Source organism: Biomphalaria glabrata, chromosome 16, assembly GCF_947242115.1.
Source record: "Biomphalaria glabrata chromosome 16, xgBioGlab47.1, whole genome shotgun sequence".
Classification (NCBI taxonomy): domain Eukaryota; kingdom Metazoa; phylum Mollusca; class Gastropoda; family Planorbidae; genus Biomphalaria; species Biomphalaria glabrata.
This window is the reverse complement of record NC_074726.1, coordinates 6,625,482-6,645,379: the sequence shown is the minus strand read 5'-3', so window position 1 is coordinate 6,645,379 and position 19,898 is coordinate 6,625,482. Positions and strand designations below refer to the sequence as shown.

Below are 19,898 nucleotides of genomic sequence, written 5' to 3'. Positions count from 1 at the left end.
TGAGGGGGGAAAACGTCACATTTACAGACATATATCTTAATGCTGTAAGATTTGTTTCCCTTTTTGATGAAATACTTATTAATTATTTTTTTTTACCTTACCAATCCCTTAGTCTGTTGGACCGTTGGGATACCATGCAAGATTCGTCAACCGTCTTTCTCCATTCCACTCCATCTTTTGCCTTAGTTAGATCCTCTTTCAATAGCAGGTCCGTCAATTCTTTTATGTTGTCCTCCCATCGTTTTCTCTGCCTCTTCTTTTTCCTGGTAGGCCTACTGTTCCCTGAAGGAAGGTCTTTGCGATCTTTTTAATATGGCCATAGATTAATTAAAAATTAATTAAATAAATAAATATAACTATTTAATGGATTAATTGGCTTATTTTTTTTTATTGATTTATGTTTTGTTAGGAATAATGAATAATTGTGAAAAGTTTCAACTTGATCCCGAGAATGGCAAGTGAGAGAACTAACTGTTTAAAATGTCAACCAGACAGACAGAGTGAGTTGGTAGAAACTCTGTAATAAAAAAAAACCCAACTTTTTTATTATGTTACTTGTTTTCATTTAAACTCAGTAGCTTCGAACTTGTTATAAACACTGACCCTGTGACCGAAAAACAAAAAAATAAAGCAAAAACAAAACAATCCGGTTTTATAGTGATAAGTCAGAAAAGTGGAAGCAGAAGAAACACGCCAGTTGACTTTGTCGTTTTCTGTGATTTCTTCAATGTGTTAGACAGCTGCTTTAGGCCCAGTGACTTTGAGATGGTGACAGCTAGCGTCATTAATCGTAGTGCCCTTTCACCTTTGTGACAACAGGATTTGCATAATGAAAAATGATAGGTCGTAGAGAAGAGGGTGAAGGGGAGAAGAAGGAGGAAAGTATACAATGAAAAAAAAAGGTGGGGGGGGTGTGCGTGGGTGGAGGGGACTACTTAAAGTGGAACTTTTGATTACATTTGCAATAAAGTAACTAAGCTGAAGGAATAGTTGTATGCAGACAACATTCGCTGTGACTCTGTGCATGCGAATAAAGAGAATACAAATCAATCGGTTTATACACTTTCAGACTTAACAGTGCACGCTGATTGGAATCTTCATTATTTGCTTCTGGTTAATTGGTAATATTACTGGTGAGTGTAGATTGTAATTTGCCTACGCTACTGATAGATCTAGTAGTGATAGAGATTTCCATAAACAAATGATAAATGCTTGTACTTCTTTTTTTTTACTCCTAAAATCCCTTCATGACAAGCTGACATCAAATAGAGGAAGTGATCAGTACAATAGTGACGTGTAGAGAAGGCCGAAAATAATACTATCTTAATTATTTTCTTAGGAATAACAATGATTTTAAGTTAAATTTGTAGGCTATCATTTCATCATCTACTTACATTTTAAAACTGTAGGCACTAAATCATTTTAATCCTTAAGGGAATACGAAAATATAAGGCGCGGTGGCTTAGGGATAGAACGTTTGGCATCCGAACCGGGGATCCCGAGAACGAATCCTGTGTGCAGAATTGGGATTTTTAATTTCAGGATCTGAATCCACTCAGCTCTAATGGGTACTGTGCTGGATATATGACAGATGACCTTTACATTCTCTGCCCCATAGATTGCAAAGTCTGAAAGTGGAACTTTACTACTGGAATATAGTATATGGATTTATAAAGGGTCCCATATTTCAAATAACCTAACATATATAACGTTGGGCCATTGCATTTTTATGAAGAAAAAAAAAGCTACAATTTATAGCTGTTATGACGAGATAATCTACTTCCTAGTCCAAACCTCCAGAAGGACGACAGGGATGGCAGCGGGCAGGGTATGAACCAGGGACCATCGAACCACTGAACGATAGTCCAGAGCGAACACCCAATAGTCCCACTAATATGATTGTTCGTTAGCTGGATGTAATAGAAGAACTTGATTATGCAGATCTTACTGGATTCCTTGCAATATTGAAGTATTACATGAAATAAGTATATAGAGAAAGTGTAGACAACTTTCCGCTTCATAAAATAGGAATATAGTTTAAAACAAGAAAAATAAAAACATATTTTTATAAAAGCTTATCTAAGAGGAAAAACGCCAAAAAATACAAGCACGAGTCTCAATATTGCAAGATTATTATTATTATTTCTTTGCTATTATGCAAAATTACTTACTTACAACTATTTAATTAACTAATTGTTTTTTTTAATCGATTCATGATTTGTTAGGAACAATGAATAATTGTGCAAAGTTTGAACTTAATTCGGAAATGGGAAGTGGGAGAAGTCACGTGCTCGACAAACAAACAAAAACAATCCGGTTTTATAGTGCTGTTAGAAAAGTGAAAGCAGATGAAACACGCCAGTTGAGTCATCGTCTTCTGTGATTTCTTCAATGTATTAGCTGCTTTAGGCCCAGTGGCACAGCTAGGGATTTGGGGGAACGGTGAGCGTGACCTTTTTAGGGGCCGCCCTGCAATTTGACATTCGACATCATGACATGAGATAATGTACTTAATAAATATATGTCTGAATTTTAGTTGGAACCGTATACAAGTAAAAGTAACAAATATAATGATAAAGACTCTTTTATTGAATAACACCGTTGTTTATTGGCGAAATAATGCACAAGTGACAAATCTCAATTCATATCGCCTTACGGCGTGCTTTCTGTGCAGCAAAGGTCAAAGGTCATCTATAACATCATCTAGTAGCTAGATCAATGCTGTCTAGTATTTTTGACTCCACACGAATAGCGAGATTACATAGCAGTGGCGTAATATTGAATGTTTAAAGTAAAAAAAATTAGGGCATTCATTTGAGGGGACCCCTTCAAGTGGCGGCCTTGGGGGGACTTGAATTTAGACCTCCCCCTACCCTAGCTACGCTACTGTTTAGGCCAGTGACCAATTTTAACAAAATATAACTAACACTTAAAACTTACAATAAACACACACCTTTCTGTCTATCTACGAATTAACTTCTTTCAGGTCACACTTTCTTGAACAGGCTATAGGACTACGGGTGTTTCCGCATGTAGGCCTTATTCCAGAGTCTGTGGCATAGACTTATATATATTATATGGGAAGCGTGGTCGAGAGGCCAAGTGCGTTTGGCTACCTAGAAGGGGGCTCGAGGTTCGACACCCGACTCGGGCAGAGTTGTGTTTACTGAGCGCCTAAAGGCAGCACGGAAAACCAACTCCTAGATACCCCTTCCCCCCCCCCCCCCCACTGGTCCAAAAATGAGATTGGACCAAAAGCGCTCCGAGCATGCTATAAGCATATATAAAAGCTATAATAATAATATCTAAACTGGAAATAGGAAACAAATTCTTATCCGCGATTGATCGATCCACAGACCTATATATATAGATTTTTATGTACGTAACTCTTTTTCAAGCTGTAAAGGAAGTGGCCCAAAAATACCTTTTCTGTCTTAGAAAAGTAATGATCTTTAGTTTTCAAAGTTTAAAAATAATGTAAAATCATTTCGTGCAAATATATGAAACAAAGCCATTTCCTGTTAGTTTCCATTGAGATAATGTTTCAAAAATCCTAGATTAGATCGAAATAATTTATGCCTGTTGATTTTAATCATCTTATGTAGGCTACATTTAAATAGATTGATTACCTAGATTATGTAGGCTATCTAAAAATTGCAAAATAATAATTATGAGACTAGAATACTCTTATTTTTTCTGTTCAATTACAAGATCTAGATCTAAAAATTAGATTATATGTTAGTATTGTTGTAAACCTGGGGTAACACAGATGGGGGTAGTGCTGTGTGTTTTTAGCCTACCCAAATTGCCACAGTCCAGTGCAGGACGAGCGGTCAACCGTGACCAGTGACAGTACACGCCAGTTCGGCAAGGACCAGTGTCGTAAATATTACGCACGCGTCACGGCGAAAGTGATCAACTGGAGTGGTCAACAAGGTTCGAGGCCAGTAGAGACACTATATAAGAGCGAGTGTGTCAGAATCACTTCACGTTACCTCGCAATGTGACCAGTACGAGGCGAGAACCAGCACGGTGTGTGAAGTCTGGCGGAGCAAGACTAGGTTTTTCTAAAGAAAGTGTTAATGTTGTTGCCAATTGCTATGTATTTGAAATTAAATTGCTACTGTTACTTTGGAGCCCTGAGTTGTGAGGTTCTTTAAGTTCGTTGTGTCGTGTGGTGCAGTTTGAAGAGAGCCTAGATAGTAGGAGAGATACGTAACAGTATTATCTTACATAGTTAGGGTTGAAAAAAACAACTTTACTTCTTATAACTACTTTACAAAACAACGACTTGTTTCAATTTTTTTTTCACATTTCGTATTAGCGTTAAAAGATCTCCATGTCCAGTCTAGATATAATAAATATGTCTATGGTCTTGGGTTTATTAAATTAATATGCTCAGGAGCATTTTGCGCACCGTCTTGTTAGTCTAGGTCTTAACTCTTTCTCTCCTAACTGACGATACCAACGTTGATTCCACCAGAATGTGGTAAATAATTACGGAGAGAAAGAGTTAATGCCTTTCATTAGAATATTATAAAGTCTAGTAGGTTTATGTATTCGTTTAACCTAGATACTTTTCGTCCATTAGTTATTAAGAGCAAAATAATCGTTCTATAAATTGTATAAATGAGGTATTATCTTTAAATTATGAGTGAGTCTGGTGTGAATGTACACTTTGGTTTCTTATAGTTATAATGTTTTTTGTTTGGTGTAATGCACAAATTTCCATACGGACAATAAAGATTATTATTATTATTATTATATTAAAAAAAAGTAATTTACATATTTTTCTTGTTTTTATCAGACCTTCACCTCCTTGTTTATAAACTGTCTTCCCTAGTCTTGTCTTACTCATGATTGCATCATAAATCATCAACCAATACAAACACGCACACACAGCCCATAAAAAAAATATCAGACTACAACACTTGGTCCAAAATGTTACCAACGCATCTTCATTCAGTCGAACATAGGCCTAATTTCATTAATTTTTTTTTCAGTAGTGATTTTCGTATGAAATTCATGTCAAATTAAACTGCGATCCTTTGACAAAAAGAGTGTGTGACAAATTTATGCAGGTTTACGCGTTGTCCTTGTCACGATATTCTATCTTCGCATAATTAAAATATTCAAAGGTTTGCATACATTTTTCCCGACAACACCCAGTTAGGAGGAAGTTGCTCTATCTTGCTCATTTTATGCAAGTTATAAATATAGTCCTTTCTCACCTCGCTATTCTGTTTACCACCATGCAAGGTTTTGGCTGTCAACGGGTTGAATCTAAACACGAAAAGTGACAAAACTAATTTGAATAAGAAACATTTAATTTGAAATATTTTATTACGGAAAAAGCAAACACATTTAGTCACGAGAGAAAACGCATTTCTGTTTACGTTTTGTTTAGAAGGTGTAAAACCATACATTTGAAAGAGATTCATCTGACAAGTTGATGCTTAGGCTAAAATAATACCCCAAGGTTCAGTTCCTATAGATTTGTATCTTTGGCAGTGACTCTTAAAGCTAGTTAGTAGCAAAGAGTAGGCGTTCTAAACATACATTCTGGCAGGTCTCGATGGTTTCAAACTGTATCCCTTTCAGCAGTTCCTTATGGATCCAACAACTACATACACGTTGGATATGTCTACTAAATCTAGTTGTTTACTTTAGAGACTAGGTGGCTTCCTGATCGAGTGGTAAGCGCTCTGGGTTGTAGTCTCGATGGTCCCGAGTTCGAACTCTCCCCGCCGCCGTCCTGCAAGAGGTATAGGCAAAGATATAATGATCTTCAATTCTGAAAGAACATTCCAAACATGTAAAGCAGAGATTATACATGATGGGATATTGTGACAAGAGGGACAATAAGGATAGCTACTTTTATTTTCAATAAGAGTTAGTCCCCTGTAGTACTTGATTTAAGTCCCTGTTAATTGTTTACAATTGCCACTCTCTCTTGAGTCTTTGAGCTGACCAGTGTAGTTTGAACTAAATCTCTATAATGTTTAACTAATACTTGTGTTGTTGTTCTAATACTGTGTTACTCAAGAGGAGTGTGCCACTGTTATTTGTTAGTAATAAGTTGGCTTATGTAAATATTATATGTCTACTTTGACTCTTATCCTCTCCTGTATGTTTTTTTTTTAAAGACATCTTTTGTTTTGATACGAGACAGTAGTGTGTCATGGATGATGTCATTTCATTGTTAATGCTTATATGATATTATTGTTAACCATCTTTTATTTTTTTGACATAGACATTATTGTGCCTCTGTGATGGTGGTTCTTTAATTATTTAGACCTGAACCTGTCTTACTACTTTGATTTGTTTCTTTATTTCATTTTCTTTTGTGAACCTTTATTTGCATTTTTCCTGCAACCGAAATCTCAGAATTATTACTTGTCCGTCTCAGTAGTTTTGTATATCTAGAGGCTATAGTTAATAGCCTAGATAATATAATTTGGGACCACAAAGTACCACTGGACTAACTTGCCAGTACAGCAGATGTCACTGGTCTTATAACCTATCCTAATACAAGGTCACAGGTAGGCCTACACCATGAAACCTACTTTCGCAAGAAGTATAACCAAATTATTATTTTTTTTTCTGAATGTTTACATGTGCTTGTAATTCATTGTGAGAACTTTATCGAATGTTGGATTGCTTCAAATGCAAACAACAGGCGCCTAAGCACACTGAAAAAGCTAAAAGCATGAAATTGCGAAAAAAACATTGGTAAAAATAATGGAAATCGTGCATATTTATTGTTTTTTTTAAATCTAAATCTAATTTAAATACACGATTGATCAAAACTGATTGATACAGCTACGCTTAATAGAAGCTTTTTTATAAAAAAAAAAATTTTTACGAATATTTTTCTTGTTTTATAAATTACACACGTTCCTTCCGAGCATAATTACGTTCCTACGCGTATCATGTGATACTAACATATATTAAACATAAATGAATAACAGCACCAGGGACCAAGTTTTTAAGAGAGAAAGTAGTGAATTAAAATGCTACGAAAATAAGGACATGCTTCGACCGAGGCTCGAACCTGGTGCTGTTATTCATTTATGTTTAATATATGTATGTATCTCATTTGTTTCAGCACGTAGCTTCAACTCCATGTCTTCGCGTATCATGTATCAATCTAGTCATGCATGTTAATTAAAGTCTCTAAGTCACTGGTTCAATTAGGGACTCTAATAAGTTACTGGAATAACTGTCTATGCAATTATAATTCCCCCCCCCCCCCCCCCCATTTTACTTTCGAGATCTGCATAGTGATTAGGCTTCGATCTATTTCTAGGGTCAGCACCCACAATGGAACATTGCTGCTATTGTGTCCTTTCATCAGTGGTCCTCATTCAGTTTGTGTTCGTCGCATCAGCGCCACCAGCCGCTAGCCTAGCAACAGCGCCGTCTGCCGTGTTTACAGCCGACCAAATCAGAACTGTTCTAGATGCCCACAATGAAGCTAGGCGGATGGAGAATGCCAGGAACATGCCGAATCTGGTAAGATCATTTTATTTTAAAAATTCTATTGCCAAATTCAATACATCAAATTTAAAATCCCATCAATCTAAACAGGCAATTACAGAAAATGGTTTGACCAATATGTTGAACGGAAATATTTAGCACGACCCGATCCGCAGCGTAGCACACGCCGCTATTTAGTGAGAAGATTACTTCTCCCCCCCCCCCCCCTTCTTTTTTTCTGAGCCGCGATTTCTGTCGCCGCGAAAGTTACGTGGGGTAGCTCTAGTCCAACTTGCAGAAATAAAAGAGTTATCTTTCCATGACTTTTTCATCGAGGATTAGAGAGTCGGCATGCGTGCGTGATGTCCCGCATGTTTGAGCGACGTAGAGAATTATCTATAGAGATGAAAATAAGGTGGAGGCGCGGTGGCTGAGTGGTGGCAGGGTGGGGGGTTCCGGGTTCGAATCTTGGTGAAGAAAAAGATGTTTAATTTGGGATCCTTAGGGTGCCCCTGAGTCCACCCAGCTCTACTGGATACCTGACTTACGTTAGAAAAATTAAAGGCGGTTGGTCGTTGTGCTGCCCACATGACACCGTCGTTAACCGTCGGTGATAATATAAGATGACCTCTACACCCTTTGCCGTTTAGACCGCATGTTCATAAAGAAAGCGAAATGTATGATAATAAGGCATGGTTTTCTATTCCGAAGAGTAAGGATGAGTGAAATATATTTCACATAACCTCGTAGACCCAATGGCGACTTGCTTATTTTGTCACATATCAATGCAGACAAAGCCGTTCTTTTCCGCCGTCTTATCTCAACACAGTCTGCTTTGATTGTTCTAACATGATTCTTAAATTGTCCTTTTTTTTTTAAATGCAGAAATGGAATAATGATCTTGCAACGAAAGCCCAGAACTGGACAGACAAATGCAAGTTTGCACACCAGCCACCAAGGGTCAGAAGATGGGGTAAGCACCCTAGAGGTCTAGAGGCCTACTGTATTGGTGATCTGGAGATTTACATATATAGCAAGCTTTTTTTTTTTTGTATATCCGGTGTAAAGAATTCGGAAGTAAGCCTATTGAAAAGGAAAGTGTTATCGAAACCATTTCATAACTTGTGTGCACTATTCAGCCCTGTTAAATCAAATGTCCAAGCTCTCTCGCTTGAAATAGTCTAAATAAGTAACACAAAAAGAGTTTTCTTTTAAAGACAGTTTCTCCTTTGTAAAGCTGATGATCTTTTGTAAGATCAATTACTCTCGAATGAAAGATTAAAAAAAATGAAAGGGAAACGGGGCAGAATGAAATGCCGATCTTGATCAAGTATTGTTATTATTTAAGAGTTCTTTAAGGGATTAGTTTTTCTCTTTAAGACTCCTTTTAAAAGAACGACCATAAAAAAAACATCGGTTGATATATTTATAACAGGTCTTTAGAAGGTCTTTTCATAAATGTCTCTTTCACTCTTTCTCTCCTTCTCTCTCTCTTTGCATCTCTCTGCCTTTCTCCTTACGTCTCAACGTAGTAAAATGTAAAGTACCTTTCAGATCTTGCAACCTTCACCTTCACCTTTACCTGTCCGTTAATCTGTTGGTCCGATGGGGAACAAGATCTGTCAACCGACTTTCTCCATTCCTCTCTGTCCTTTGACTTGGATAGAATTTCAGTCACAGACAGGCCTGTCCATTTCTTTGATGTTGCTTTCTCTAGAAGCATCTTGATACACCCAAATCATATGTACGAGTATTATCGTAGATTTCTCCTTAGCATTCAACACCATACAGCCCCCCCCCCCATCTAATGATCAACAAACTAATACAAGCAAGGGTTCTATAGTTCCTAACACAACGTCCCCAGTTGGTTAAAGTCAACAACACCAGATCATCAACTCAAGTTTCCATGACTCAGATAAATGTACTAAAATTTCTCTAATTGCAATACCATAGTTGGTCATATTTCAGCGTCATAATCACACACACACGCGCGCACGCACGCACACACACACACACAACACTACCATATTTAATTGAACTTGCTGAACAAAAATGCATCAGCAAATTTTATTAAAATCTAATAAGATAACTGCCACCTGTTCCATTATAACTACGTCAAGTTGTCATTCTATCAGGCTGTATCAGCACTACTCCGTTGACTAGGGATTGTGACGTCTGTGTGTAGTCACTCAACGAACTGTGTGTGTTGTGTCTGTTTTCCTTCGTGAAGGTTGTTGTTGTTATTACAGAGCTTATATCAACTCCCTCTGTCTGATAATAAGTTTGAACACGTTATTTAACCCAAACCCGTTCTCGGATCAAATTGAAACTTTGCACAAATATTCATAATTCACCTGAATTAATTAAAAAAACACAAAAAAGCTACTGGCTTTATTCACAGATACGGCTAAAATGTAGGGGTTGGTCCCCTTATATAATTGTTCACATTATTTCTCCCAAACCTTTCTCGGATCAAGTGGAAATTTTTATCAATTATTTGTTGTATTTAACAAAACGTTAATGAATTACCAATTAGTCAATTAAATAGTGCTAATTAACTATTTTGTTTCATGTCTAATAAGGGAAATAATTTCTACATTATTGAGATATATAGTTGTAAGTGCGGAGTTCTTCCCCTAGATAAGCTTTTGTGTGTGTGTGTGTGTATCTTGTTTTTATTTATTTATTAATTTAAAAAAAAGAGTCCTTGTAATCACGACTAATTTCCAGTAGGATCAATATAGCAATCTTAGTCTTATTTCATAATAATTTGTGAATGTGACTATCGAAACCCAGGTGAGAATATAGCAGCGGTGGGGAACACAAGGCCCATAAGCAATCAGCTGACAGCGATGATCGCGGAATGGGTTGAGGAGAAAAAGTTCAACGTGAACGGAACGTTTGAGGAATGTTGCAGCTTTAGAGCCAGTGACTGCTGTCACTATACACAGGTGAGAGTCAGGGGTTTGAGACCGGTATTCATTGGGTGCATTTTGTTTCATATTCATACGATCACTTAGGTAAGTAGGTTTTGATAGTTGTGAAAATGATGTTTGCTATTGATGAGATTACCTAAGTAAATAGTATCTGATAGCCATAACATCATGTAGGTAAATGTCGGTTGCTATTGATAAAATTATCTAAGTACAGGGGCGGAATGGGTGTCAAAATCGGTGCGTGTATTTCTATACAATTAGGCCCATAAATTGAATACCATATGAAAGGCATCCAATTGTCAAATTGACTATCCTCAAAATCATTAAGTTTGAGTAACTATAACTGTACACATTGGGCTCTATATGTTTTCATAAGAAATATAGGCCTTATGTTGCTTTTTAATCGCTCAGTGTGTAGCCCCTCAAAGGATGAAGCCTACTGGCAACACTGTCTATGAATGTAGGCTATTACATTATTTATGAAAATTTGTTAGATCAAATTAGTATTACACTCTAGAGAGATTTCTTTTAAACACAATGCTCAGAAGGCCGCTTTTATAAGAGAATATTATAAAACCTTCAACAATTTACTACATAGTGGCATCCATGTGGCCCTTTTAGGTGGCCCTACAGGGCTTTTGCCCTAGTGCCCTTATAGCCAGTCCGCCCCTGCCTTAGTAAATAATATCTGAGGCGCGGTGGCTAAGTGGTAAAGATCTTAGCTTTCGAACCGGGAGTCCCGGGTTCGAATCCTGATGAAGACTGTTTTCTTTTATTTCGGCATCTTTGGGCGCCTCTGAGTCCATTTAGCTATAAAGGTTGGGGGAAAGTAAAGGTGATGATTAGTCGTTGTGCTGGCCAAATGACACCCTTTTTAACCGTAGGCCACAGAAATAGATGATCATCTGCCCTATAGAACAGAAGGTCTGAAAGAACCTTTTTTTTTACTTACGTCATATAGCTTTGATAATGATAAAATTACCTAATAATAATAATAAGGCTTGTCTTCGAGTCCGAAGATTAATGAGGAATGCACTAGTATATGATAGAAATAACATCATCTAGGTAGATATCATTTGCTGTTGCTAATTATAACATCGTTTAGCTTAATGTTGATTCATATTGATAGCCATAACATCATCAAGGTGCACGGTGTTTACTTTCTTTATTCAAACATGTCTAAATGATGTCTAATTTCGTTACTATTGACTTGAGTAAATGTTACAGAACTTGTTACACCTACTGTCTTCAGTATACGTAAAAAGTATGCTGCTTATTTTGACTGATTTTCTTTTATCGTTATCTTGTGCGTGGCAAAATATGTAGGTCACAGCTGTGGCTGCATAGACACGGGAAATAGGCCTACTGCATTCCTCATTGATATTCGGACTCGAAGACAAGCCTTATTTTTAATATTATTTATTATTATTATTATTATTATTATCTTGTGCATAAATGGTTTTCAAATTTCGTTGTCATTATTTGAATAAATTGTGATAGTTATAATTATCATGACGGGAGTACACGGTATGTAATATGGCTAGTTTCATGAGTCTAAATATACTACACAATCATTAATCTTGAAGAAAACTATTATACCAGTTTTGTATGCTTGATTTTCAAAAAAAAAATCTATTCTCTCTTTACAAGCGCATGTAAAATGACCCTTATTAAATGACCCTTATGACCCTTATTAAAAAAGCAAGAGTTACAGTACAACGTAGATGTTGTTATTTTTCAGGTTGTATGGGACAGAACGACAGATGTAGGATGTGGTTATACAGTTTGTGCTAATCTTGAGTACGGCACTAACCAACTGACGGACATCGCATTCTTAGCGTGCTATTACACACCATCGTAAGTAGCCCCCACTTTGTCTTGTGTTGTAGATGTGTATACACAATTATACAAGTGATTGGATTATTATTTCCTTTTTTTTTTTTACAAACCTTTGACATAGTTATGACACACTCCGTCTGTCTCTCTGTCTGTCTGCTACAAATATTTTGGTTTTCTACAGTTATAATGTTTTGTTTAGTGTAATACACAAATTGTAAGACAAATATCCTTATGGATAACAAGGATTATTATTATTATTTGCCAACTATTTCAAAGTTGGAAGAACGGTCTCAGCTACAAATAACGGGTAAATATAAAAATAAGTTCGCATGTAAGGGTTGTGGAATAAGTTGATGTCCCTATCAGGATATTGCAGGGAAAATACAAGACAAAGAGGCTACTAGAATTCACTTGCCATATGCGTGTGTTTGTGTGGTAGAAAAAAATCTAATGCCGTTCCATTCCGGATAATCAATCAATTTAATTCGTACGTTTAATTATAGTAATTTTGTAATAAGGGTAGACAAATACTTCTAGGTTTAACTGCAGTAATGTTCAACTTCTTTCCCTTTTTTCTTCCATTTTTGAATGTTAAGATTAAGTTGAAGAATATTTGTTTATTCATAAGACACTAACGCAAGTTCCCGGTTTACACAACACTTCACGTTAACATTGTTCAGAAACTATCCAAATTTGACGATCACGTGATTGTCCATTGTCCCTGACGAAGTTCTTGATTTTTGGGATTCTTTGGGAAGGATCTGTCTTTATTTACTACGGAAGCCAAAAGGTTCCAAATACTGATTGTGTCATGGTTGATGCGTTCACCAGCCGACAAGATTGAATTCCTTCTGTAAGATGAAGAATTGGTACAGCAACTAAATACATTGCCAATTTATGTTTGAGTGAAAAAAATTTGTGACGAACAATAGACAGTATTGTGACGAACTTGGCGAACGATTGTATTAATAAGTTGATGAATTCATATGAAATGACGAAAGAAACATCTCTCTGTATTTTCTTCAAACTTCTTTAATAACTTCTTCAACTTTCACATCAAATTAACTTCTTAATTCAATAACAACTTGACACTTCATAAATAAAACTTAAAGATACATAAAACTTCACTTAGTATAACTTCAACTTCAACTACTAAAACTTTACTTAATGGACCCGCTAATATCACAAAACTTATTACTAATCGAGGACTGAGCGAGGACCATCGCTCTACAACAACTACTACTATGCGAGGACCGAGCGAGGACCCCGTCTAACTGACTTTCCCCTTATTTATACTTTCTTTGATCGTACGTTCCAGAATCATGGAACCTTCTCAGATAATTATTTTAGTAACTTTGACCTTCTAGAAGCTGACGTGTGCTATTTTTTTCCTTAACCCCTTTCTTTGATTGGATACCTAAAATTAACTTGTTTACGCTGGACACTTGCACTGGTTTGAACTCGAGCTTCTAGATGCCGGTTGAAATAGGTCACAGACTCGACTCGTGACAAGTATATAGGTTTACTGAAATTAAAATTGGTTTTAATACTTAATCATCAGATGTCTTTATTCTTTCTTTTATCAACTATTAATAATAGTAATTTAATAAATCAATGACATTTATATGTTAAAATTTTTAAAACAAAAATAAGCAAAATAATAATGTACCATCCATTCCATAATCTATAAAGAAACAGTACTGGGTTTCAGTATTAAAAATAAAATATATGCTCATTACGTCCCTTTGTATTACACTACATTGTTCAAATGTCAGTATTTGGCTATTTCTGATATTTGTGGAGAAGCGATATAGTCGGAGAATGCTGGCTACCGAATGATGCTGACGGACTTATAGCCACAAACTGCTGGTACACAATTAAACCGCTATTATATTTCAACTTATAAAACTTGAACTAACTTGATTCAGGTCTTTGTAAACAGTACCACTCTAAACCTTTAACGCCGTTGTCCGCTGTGGCTCTGATTACTTTCTTTTCCCCCGATGTCTGCGCCTGGCTTCGTAAATGCTTATGTCAATTTGCTACATTCTTTTAATTGATGTGTCTATGTATTCTGTGTTTCAGTGGCAATAGCCCTATTGTGACCTACGACTGGAGACCCTACGTGGGTGCCAATGTTACTCAACCGTAACATCGCAAGCATTGTAACAAGAATCTCGACAGTAACAACAGTGTGAGCAAGTCAAACTCTAAAGAGCTCTATGGAGAAGTTAATAGTTTCAAACAAACACACACACACACTAACAAGTTATTTCCTGTACATTGTATGTCACGAAAAGCAGAAAGATCAGCTTAGGAAAATATTTTAACTCTTTCTCTCCGTAATTATTTTCCTCGTTCCAATAGATTGATTCATTTTGCTCATTTGTATTTCACTCTCCTGTTATGATTAAACTTCAATAACTTTTTTGTTTGATATCTGAAAATGTTATATTTGGTATCGACTTATAGGGAAATGCATGCTCGTTTTACACAACACAAATTAAAAAGATTATAAATACAAAAATAATTTAGTTTGATCGGGTCAAATCAACATTGGCATCGTCAATTAAAAGAGAAAGAGTTAATATAATAATGTGTGTCATGGGTATTTATATGTTCGGCATTGGTTTGTTAACACCACGCACTTAGTACGATATACTGCAGGTACTTTATACGCGTACTGAGTACACAAATTTTGAGTAGGCCACTTGTACATGTTCCAATGAACTCATTTATTTTAGTTTTAGACTTTTAAAGCTGTTTCCTTATTTCTTACCATTTTTTTTTGGTCATTGAAATGTTTGGTAAAGAAAAAAAAATAAACTAAAAGTGATTCTATTATTCTTGTATCTTATTTTAATCTTTTATCATAATAAGGAGTTATATATTTTATTTCCCTAATCATCCATATCACGATAAAACCGCATCGTGAGATTCCCCGATTCCAGGGCCAGATTGGGTAGGTCCACTGGGAGGTCTGGAGGCCCTTCGAGGTGAGGCTGTAATAGACACACTAAAAACAACTATAGCCTCAATTAGCACATCGCCTTATGAGTTTGACATTCTTCTCGTTCACTCCAGCTTCTTGTTGTATATCTGACCCATTTACACACAGTCCTGACTTACCCACTTTAATCGCCGTTCACTCATCCATCTACAATGAAGGTCGACTGGTCTTTCCAAACCCAGTCAGACGCAATACATTACTACTCGAAACAAACACATTTACTATTAATTATTTTCCAAAATAAAAGAAAAAACAAAATTTCTGAGAAGTTTTTTTTTTAAATTATTGCCACAACATTATTTTCAATGAAGAAAGTAGATCTAGTCGATGACCTCTGGAATTTCATTAAAAACTATCTTAAAAACATTATAGGAAATCATATATCAACTAAATACACATCAAACAAAATAGATAAACGCTGGTTTAATAATAGATTAAAGAAGAGCTATAAACAGAAGGAAATAATGCCTGAGCTAGCCAGGAAAACCAGTGACTTGGCAGAATTTAAGTCATTGGTTAATATGCATGACTGAATGCATGACGCGTAGGACATAATCATCTTCTTTTTTGAAGTAACGTCTGTATTATATAAGATAAGAAAACCAATAAAGAAAATTTAAAGAAACTAAGACAGAAAGAGTTCATTAAAAGTATATACAAATTAAACATCATTAAAAATCTATGTACTATGCAAATAAGTTGGACTAATTTAAAACAACAATTAATAAGTAGTTTTTTATATTATCGCTTGAACTGCCGAGTACTATTCCTGCAATGGAACGCAAAACTAAAGGATTTTTTTTTACTGAAATGTTTTTTCTTGAGACTTTGAATAAGAGATTGACGCTTTACAAAACAATTAGATCAATTAGATACTTATTATAAGACATCAGTTAGGCCAGGTTCACATCTAACTTTATATTCACTTTCACCTATCCCTTGGTCTGCTGGACCTTTGGGGCACCACATAGGATCTGTCAACCTTCTTTCTCCATTCTTCTCTGTCATTTGATTTTGATAGAATGTCATTATGATATTCTTTCTGAAAATATTGAAACCTGCCTTTTTAATTGCCTGTGTGGACCACTTCTGATAGAATTTAATACCGATATTCTTCTGAAAATCTTGAAACCTGCCTTTTTTCCTGCCTGGGTGGATCACTTCGGGGGCCGATTTTGAGTTTGTGTTTCCACACAACCTGTCTTTGTAACCTTGTTAAATTTAAGTTTTCATAAAAGTCAATAATTACAGTAAAGCAAATTTATTTATAAAGATATTTCAAGCTGTAAACGATCTAAACGAAGTGATTTTGCTTTTTAATAACTTTCAAATTTAAATCTCTTCGCTTCGAATGGTAATGTAAATTATCCCACCTACTAATTTCCCTTTCAGTTAGGCTTCATACTTTTTCGCAAGTCTTTATAACAGGCATGGCGAACAAAAATAAGGGAGTTGTATTTTTTAATATTTCTTTTGTGGCGACCCTCTCTTGAGGAGGCCTTCCCCCCCCCCCCCCCAAATCCGACCCTGCCTGATTCTTGCAAGAGTCAAGCGGTCAAGTGATATCTTACTGTCTAGAAATCAGGCGGTATCCGGCTATTCGTAAGTCAGGCGGTATCCAAGGATGAGTACAGTATTTTACATGACGTCTGTACATGGGCGCCCGCAGGGGGTGGGGGGGGGTGCAAGGTGGTGCGCATACACCCCCCACCCAGGATTCTGAGTACCCAATATCTAGCCATTTTTTTTAAACCATCAGCTGAATTAAAATCCAACTAGCAATTGAACAAGTCGTGACTGAAGTATAGATGTATAGATAAGTTAATGTTTTAGTAGGCTAGCCTTGGAGTATCAGAAGTTGATGGCCAACCATGTACGTGCACCCCTCTGAATTTTGAGTAGTAAAATTGTACCCATTTTTTTTACACCTTCATTTCAATTAACTTCTTCTAAGTAATAACTTAACAAATAGTGCTTCTACTGAAGTACAGCTGTAAGAATAAGCTATTATTGAAATCAATTGACAAATTTATATTTCATGTCCGACCATGTACGCTTTATTATAGGCTTGCAATTCTTTGCACTATAAAGGGTGTCAAATATTTTATAGCGCGTTAGTAGTGACGATTTGTTTTCATTTGCACATAGTTATAGCTATTGTTACATTTAGTTGAGGCCTAGGGTGTGATAAATGTTGTTTTGTTGAGGAAATCCTTGCCAACTGTCTTTTGATGTTATAAATGCAAAAAGTTTCTTTGAACAAGAGTGAAGTGTGCAGTCATTTACGTCTGGCAGCAGCAAGAAAAAAATACGAGTAGCAGCAGCATCATGAATTAACTACATTGCTGGATCTATTGGTGAATTAACTGCTGATATCTCAGGCACTGAGCATTTGGTTTTTCATTGCGATTGTAGTCGAGAAGAGTTCAATGGTTTTGTAACTGTTGTTCAGAGAGACGCACTGTCTTCGTCTGTCGTCATTGTCATCGAATACATAATGTACAGTCTACACATGGACAAACTACTCGGCCAAGGCTACGATGGCTTTCCCTTGATGGCTAGCATTCAGAACTGAGTTCAGGCAACGAATCATGAACAATATCCACACAGACTTACCGTTTTTATCAAGGACCTGAATGATGTTTCAGATATACATAATGCTGTTGGTGTCATCTAGAAGATTATCTATTTCTTCGTAACAGTCCCAAGCGAGATCGTTGGTACTAAATTTACCTCTTAGAAATACGAGTCCATTCGCGCTTCAAGTCACAACTTTAAGAAGATCTTTGAACTTTTGGTGGATCTTAAAATAACGGCTGCAAATGAAACCAGACAACCTGCACATGTGTAATCATTGCCTGCTTTTAATTGTCGTCAATTATTCATCTGTTCTTGAATCAGTTTCCCTGTTGTTGTGCTGTCCGTCCCTTAACATCAGCAGTCAGATAAATGATATAATCGAAACCCAACGTGACCACGCTGAGGGGTTGGCACCTTGAGGAAGGCGAGACTCCTGGCAGACAGAATTGGTACCGGGTATTGAGTTGGTGCTGCCGAGAATTTGTAGTCGATAGACACACACCAAGCATATATCACAGCGGTTCTCAACCTTTATAGTGCCGCGACCCCCTATTACGATTCCCTACTAAGCAGCGACCCCCAAACGTAATTTTGTCTCGTTCGTGGGCTTAGTGCCGCCTATGTAAATGGAAATTGGCTAATGCTATAATATCGTTATGGTAATTTCTATACCTGATCTGTGGCGTATGCATTTCATCGAGGAATAATGTACTTGATCCTTGCATTGAAAAATTTAATTATTCAAGGCGACAAAAATATCTTCTACGTCGGCTATTTTCTGTAGTTTTGCTTACTGATAAAAAAAAATTTACGAAGATTAAAAAAACAACTTTGTAGAACATTCCCTCTCGACAACCTTGTTATATCAGTGTGAAATAGAAAAACAGATTGAACGCATCAAACTCATTTCGAAGAAGTAACTATCGATGAAAAAAAACATGTCTACCTTCAAGCAATGATGTTACACACTCACTAACTCAAAGTGCCATATGTATCCTCTAACTCTAGCAAAATAAATATCCATCTTCCTTAAATTGTCATCCTCATTTTTAATTTTATTAAATTTATATTTCACGGCCGTTTCATAGTTTATGAAACGTATATTTATAGTGTAATATCCCACCCCCTTTTTTTTTATTATTAGAAATGAAAATGTATACCAACTATGGTAGAGATATGCTTGTTAAAAACGACATTATGTTACTTGGTTCGTTAGTTTCTTCATTACGTCTCGCTTTTCAAACAATGATAATAAAAAGTAAAAAAAAAAGTAAAGTTCTCCTTTCAGTCCTTGTGGTCTATAGGGCAGATGATGTTAAGGTCATCTGATTCTGTGGCCTACGGTTAAGGAGGGTGTCATGTGGCCAGCACAACGACCAACTGCCTTTACTTTTCCATAAGTAACGTCAGCTACCCATTAGAGCTGTCAACGTCTGCAGTTTTTTTTTTGATCGACCGTTGGGAGGCACGAGACACACGGATAAACCTAACAAGGTGTACAGTAAACACTTTGTTCTCAAGTGTTTTTTTTAAATTGCATGAAGCAAGTATTTAAAGTGCACTTAATATCGCTTAGGTATGGCGGGCGAGGGGGTACCATTTCTTTTCTTTAATTTTTTCTGCCACAAAAAAAGTTGAAGCTACAACTTTGAACCATAGGAGGCAACTTGCACCCCCCTGCAAAAAAAACCTGCAAGCACCGATGCGTCTGCAATATATAAGATAAGAGATATATACACTAATGCTATGCTGATATTAAAGAACAGAGAAAAGTTGGCAGTAAGTCATGAAAGTCAGGCCCTGATGCCTGATATTCACAAGGAGATGAGTAGATGATGAAGAAAATAAAAAGGAAGTCATACCTAACAGCTCCAAAAAATACAAAGAAAAATCCTACTTTTCGATATGCAGCTCTTTAAAAACCGGCACCATCAGTTGGGCGAAAGAAGCACTGGATAGATCCTTATGGAGAGCAAGCATTAGGGGAAGGTTCTTGATTGCAGATGGCATACACAACGGAAGTAGATAGAAGGTTGAAAATTATGGGGCTTCTG

At 36.4% G+C, this 19,898-nt stretch overlaps 1 protein-coding gene across 1 annotated transcript; it reads left to right on the top strand.

Moving 5' to 3' along the window:
- The first annotated feature begins 951 nt into the window (after window positions 1–951).
- Window positions 952–15,095, top strand: LOC106073016 (venom allergen 5-like). Its single transcript, XM_013233485.2, has 6 exons — window positions 952–1,133; window positions 7,310–7,515; window positions 8,365–8,452; window positions 10,276–10,430; window positions 12,157–12,272; window positions 14,340–15,095. Exons 2-6 carry the CDS (start codon window positions 7,324–7,326, stop codon window positions 14,404–14,406), a joined length of 618 nt encoding a protein of 205 aa, XP_013088939.1. The 5' UTR covers window positions 952–1,133; window positions 7,310–7,323; the 3' UTR covers window positions 14,407–15,095.
- Window positions 15,096–19,898: the final 4,803 nt, after the last annotated feature.

Excerpts from the sequence above, each read along its gene's own strand:
- LOC106073016 (XM_013233485.2), top strand. The coding sequence starts at position 7,324 with ATGGAACATTGCTGCTATTGTGTCCTTTCATCAGTGGTCCTCATTCAG. Across the intron at positions 8,453-10,275 it reads ACCAAGGGTCAGAAGATGGG|GTGAGAATATAGCAGCGGTG; the intron begins GTAAGCACCCTA and ends ATCGAAACCCAG. Across the intron at positions 10,431-12,156 it reads ACTGCTGTCACTATACACAG|GTTGTATGGGACAGAACGAC; the intron begins GTGAGAGTCAGG and ends GTTATTTTTCAG.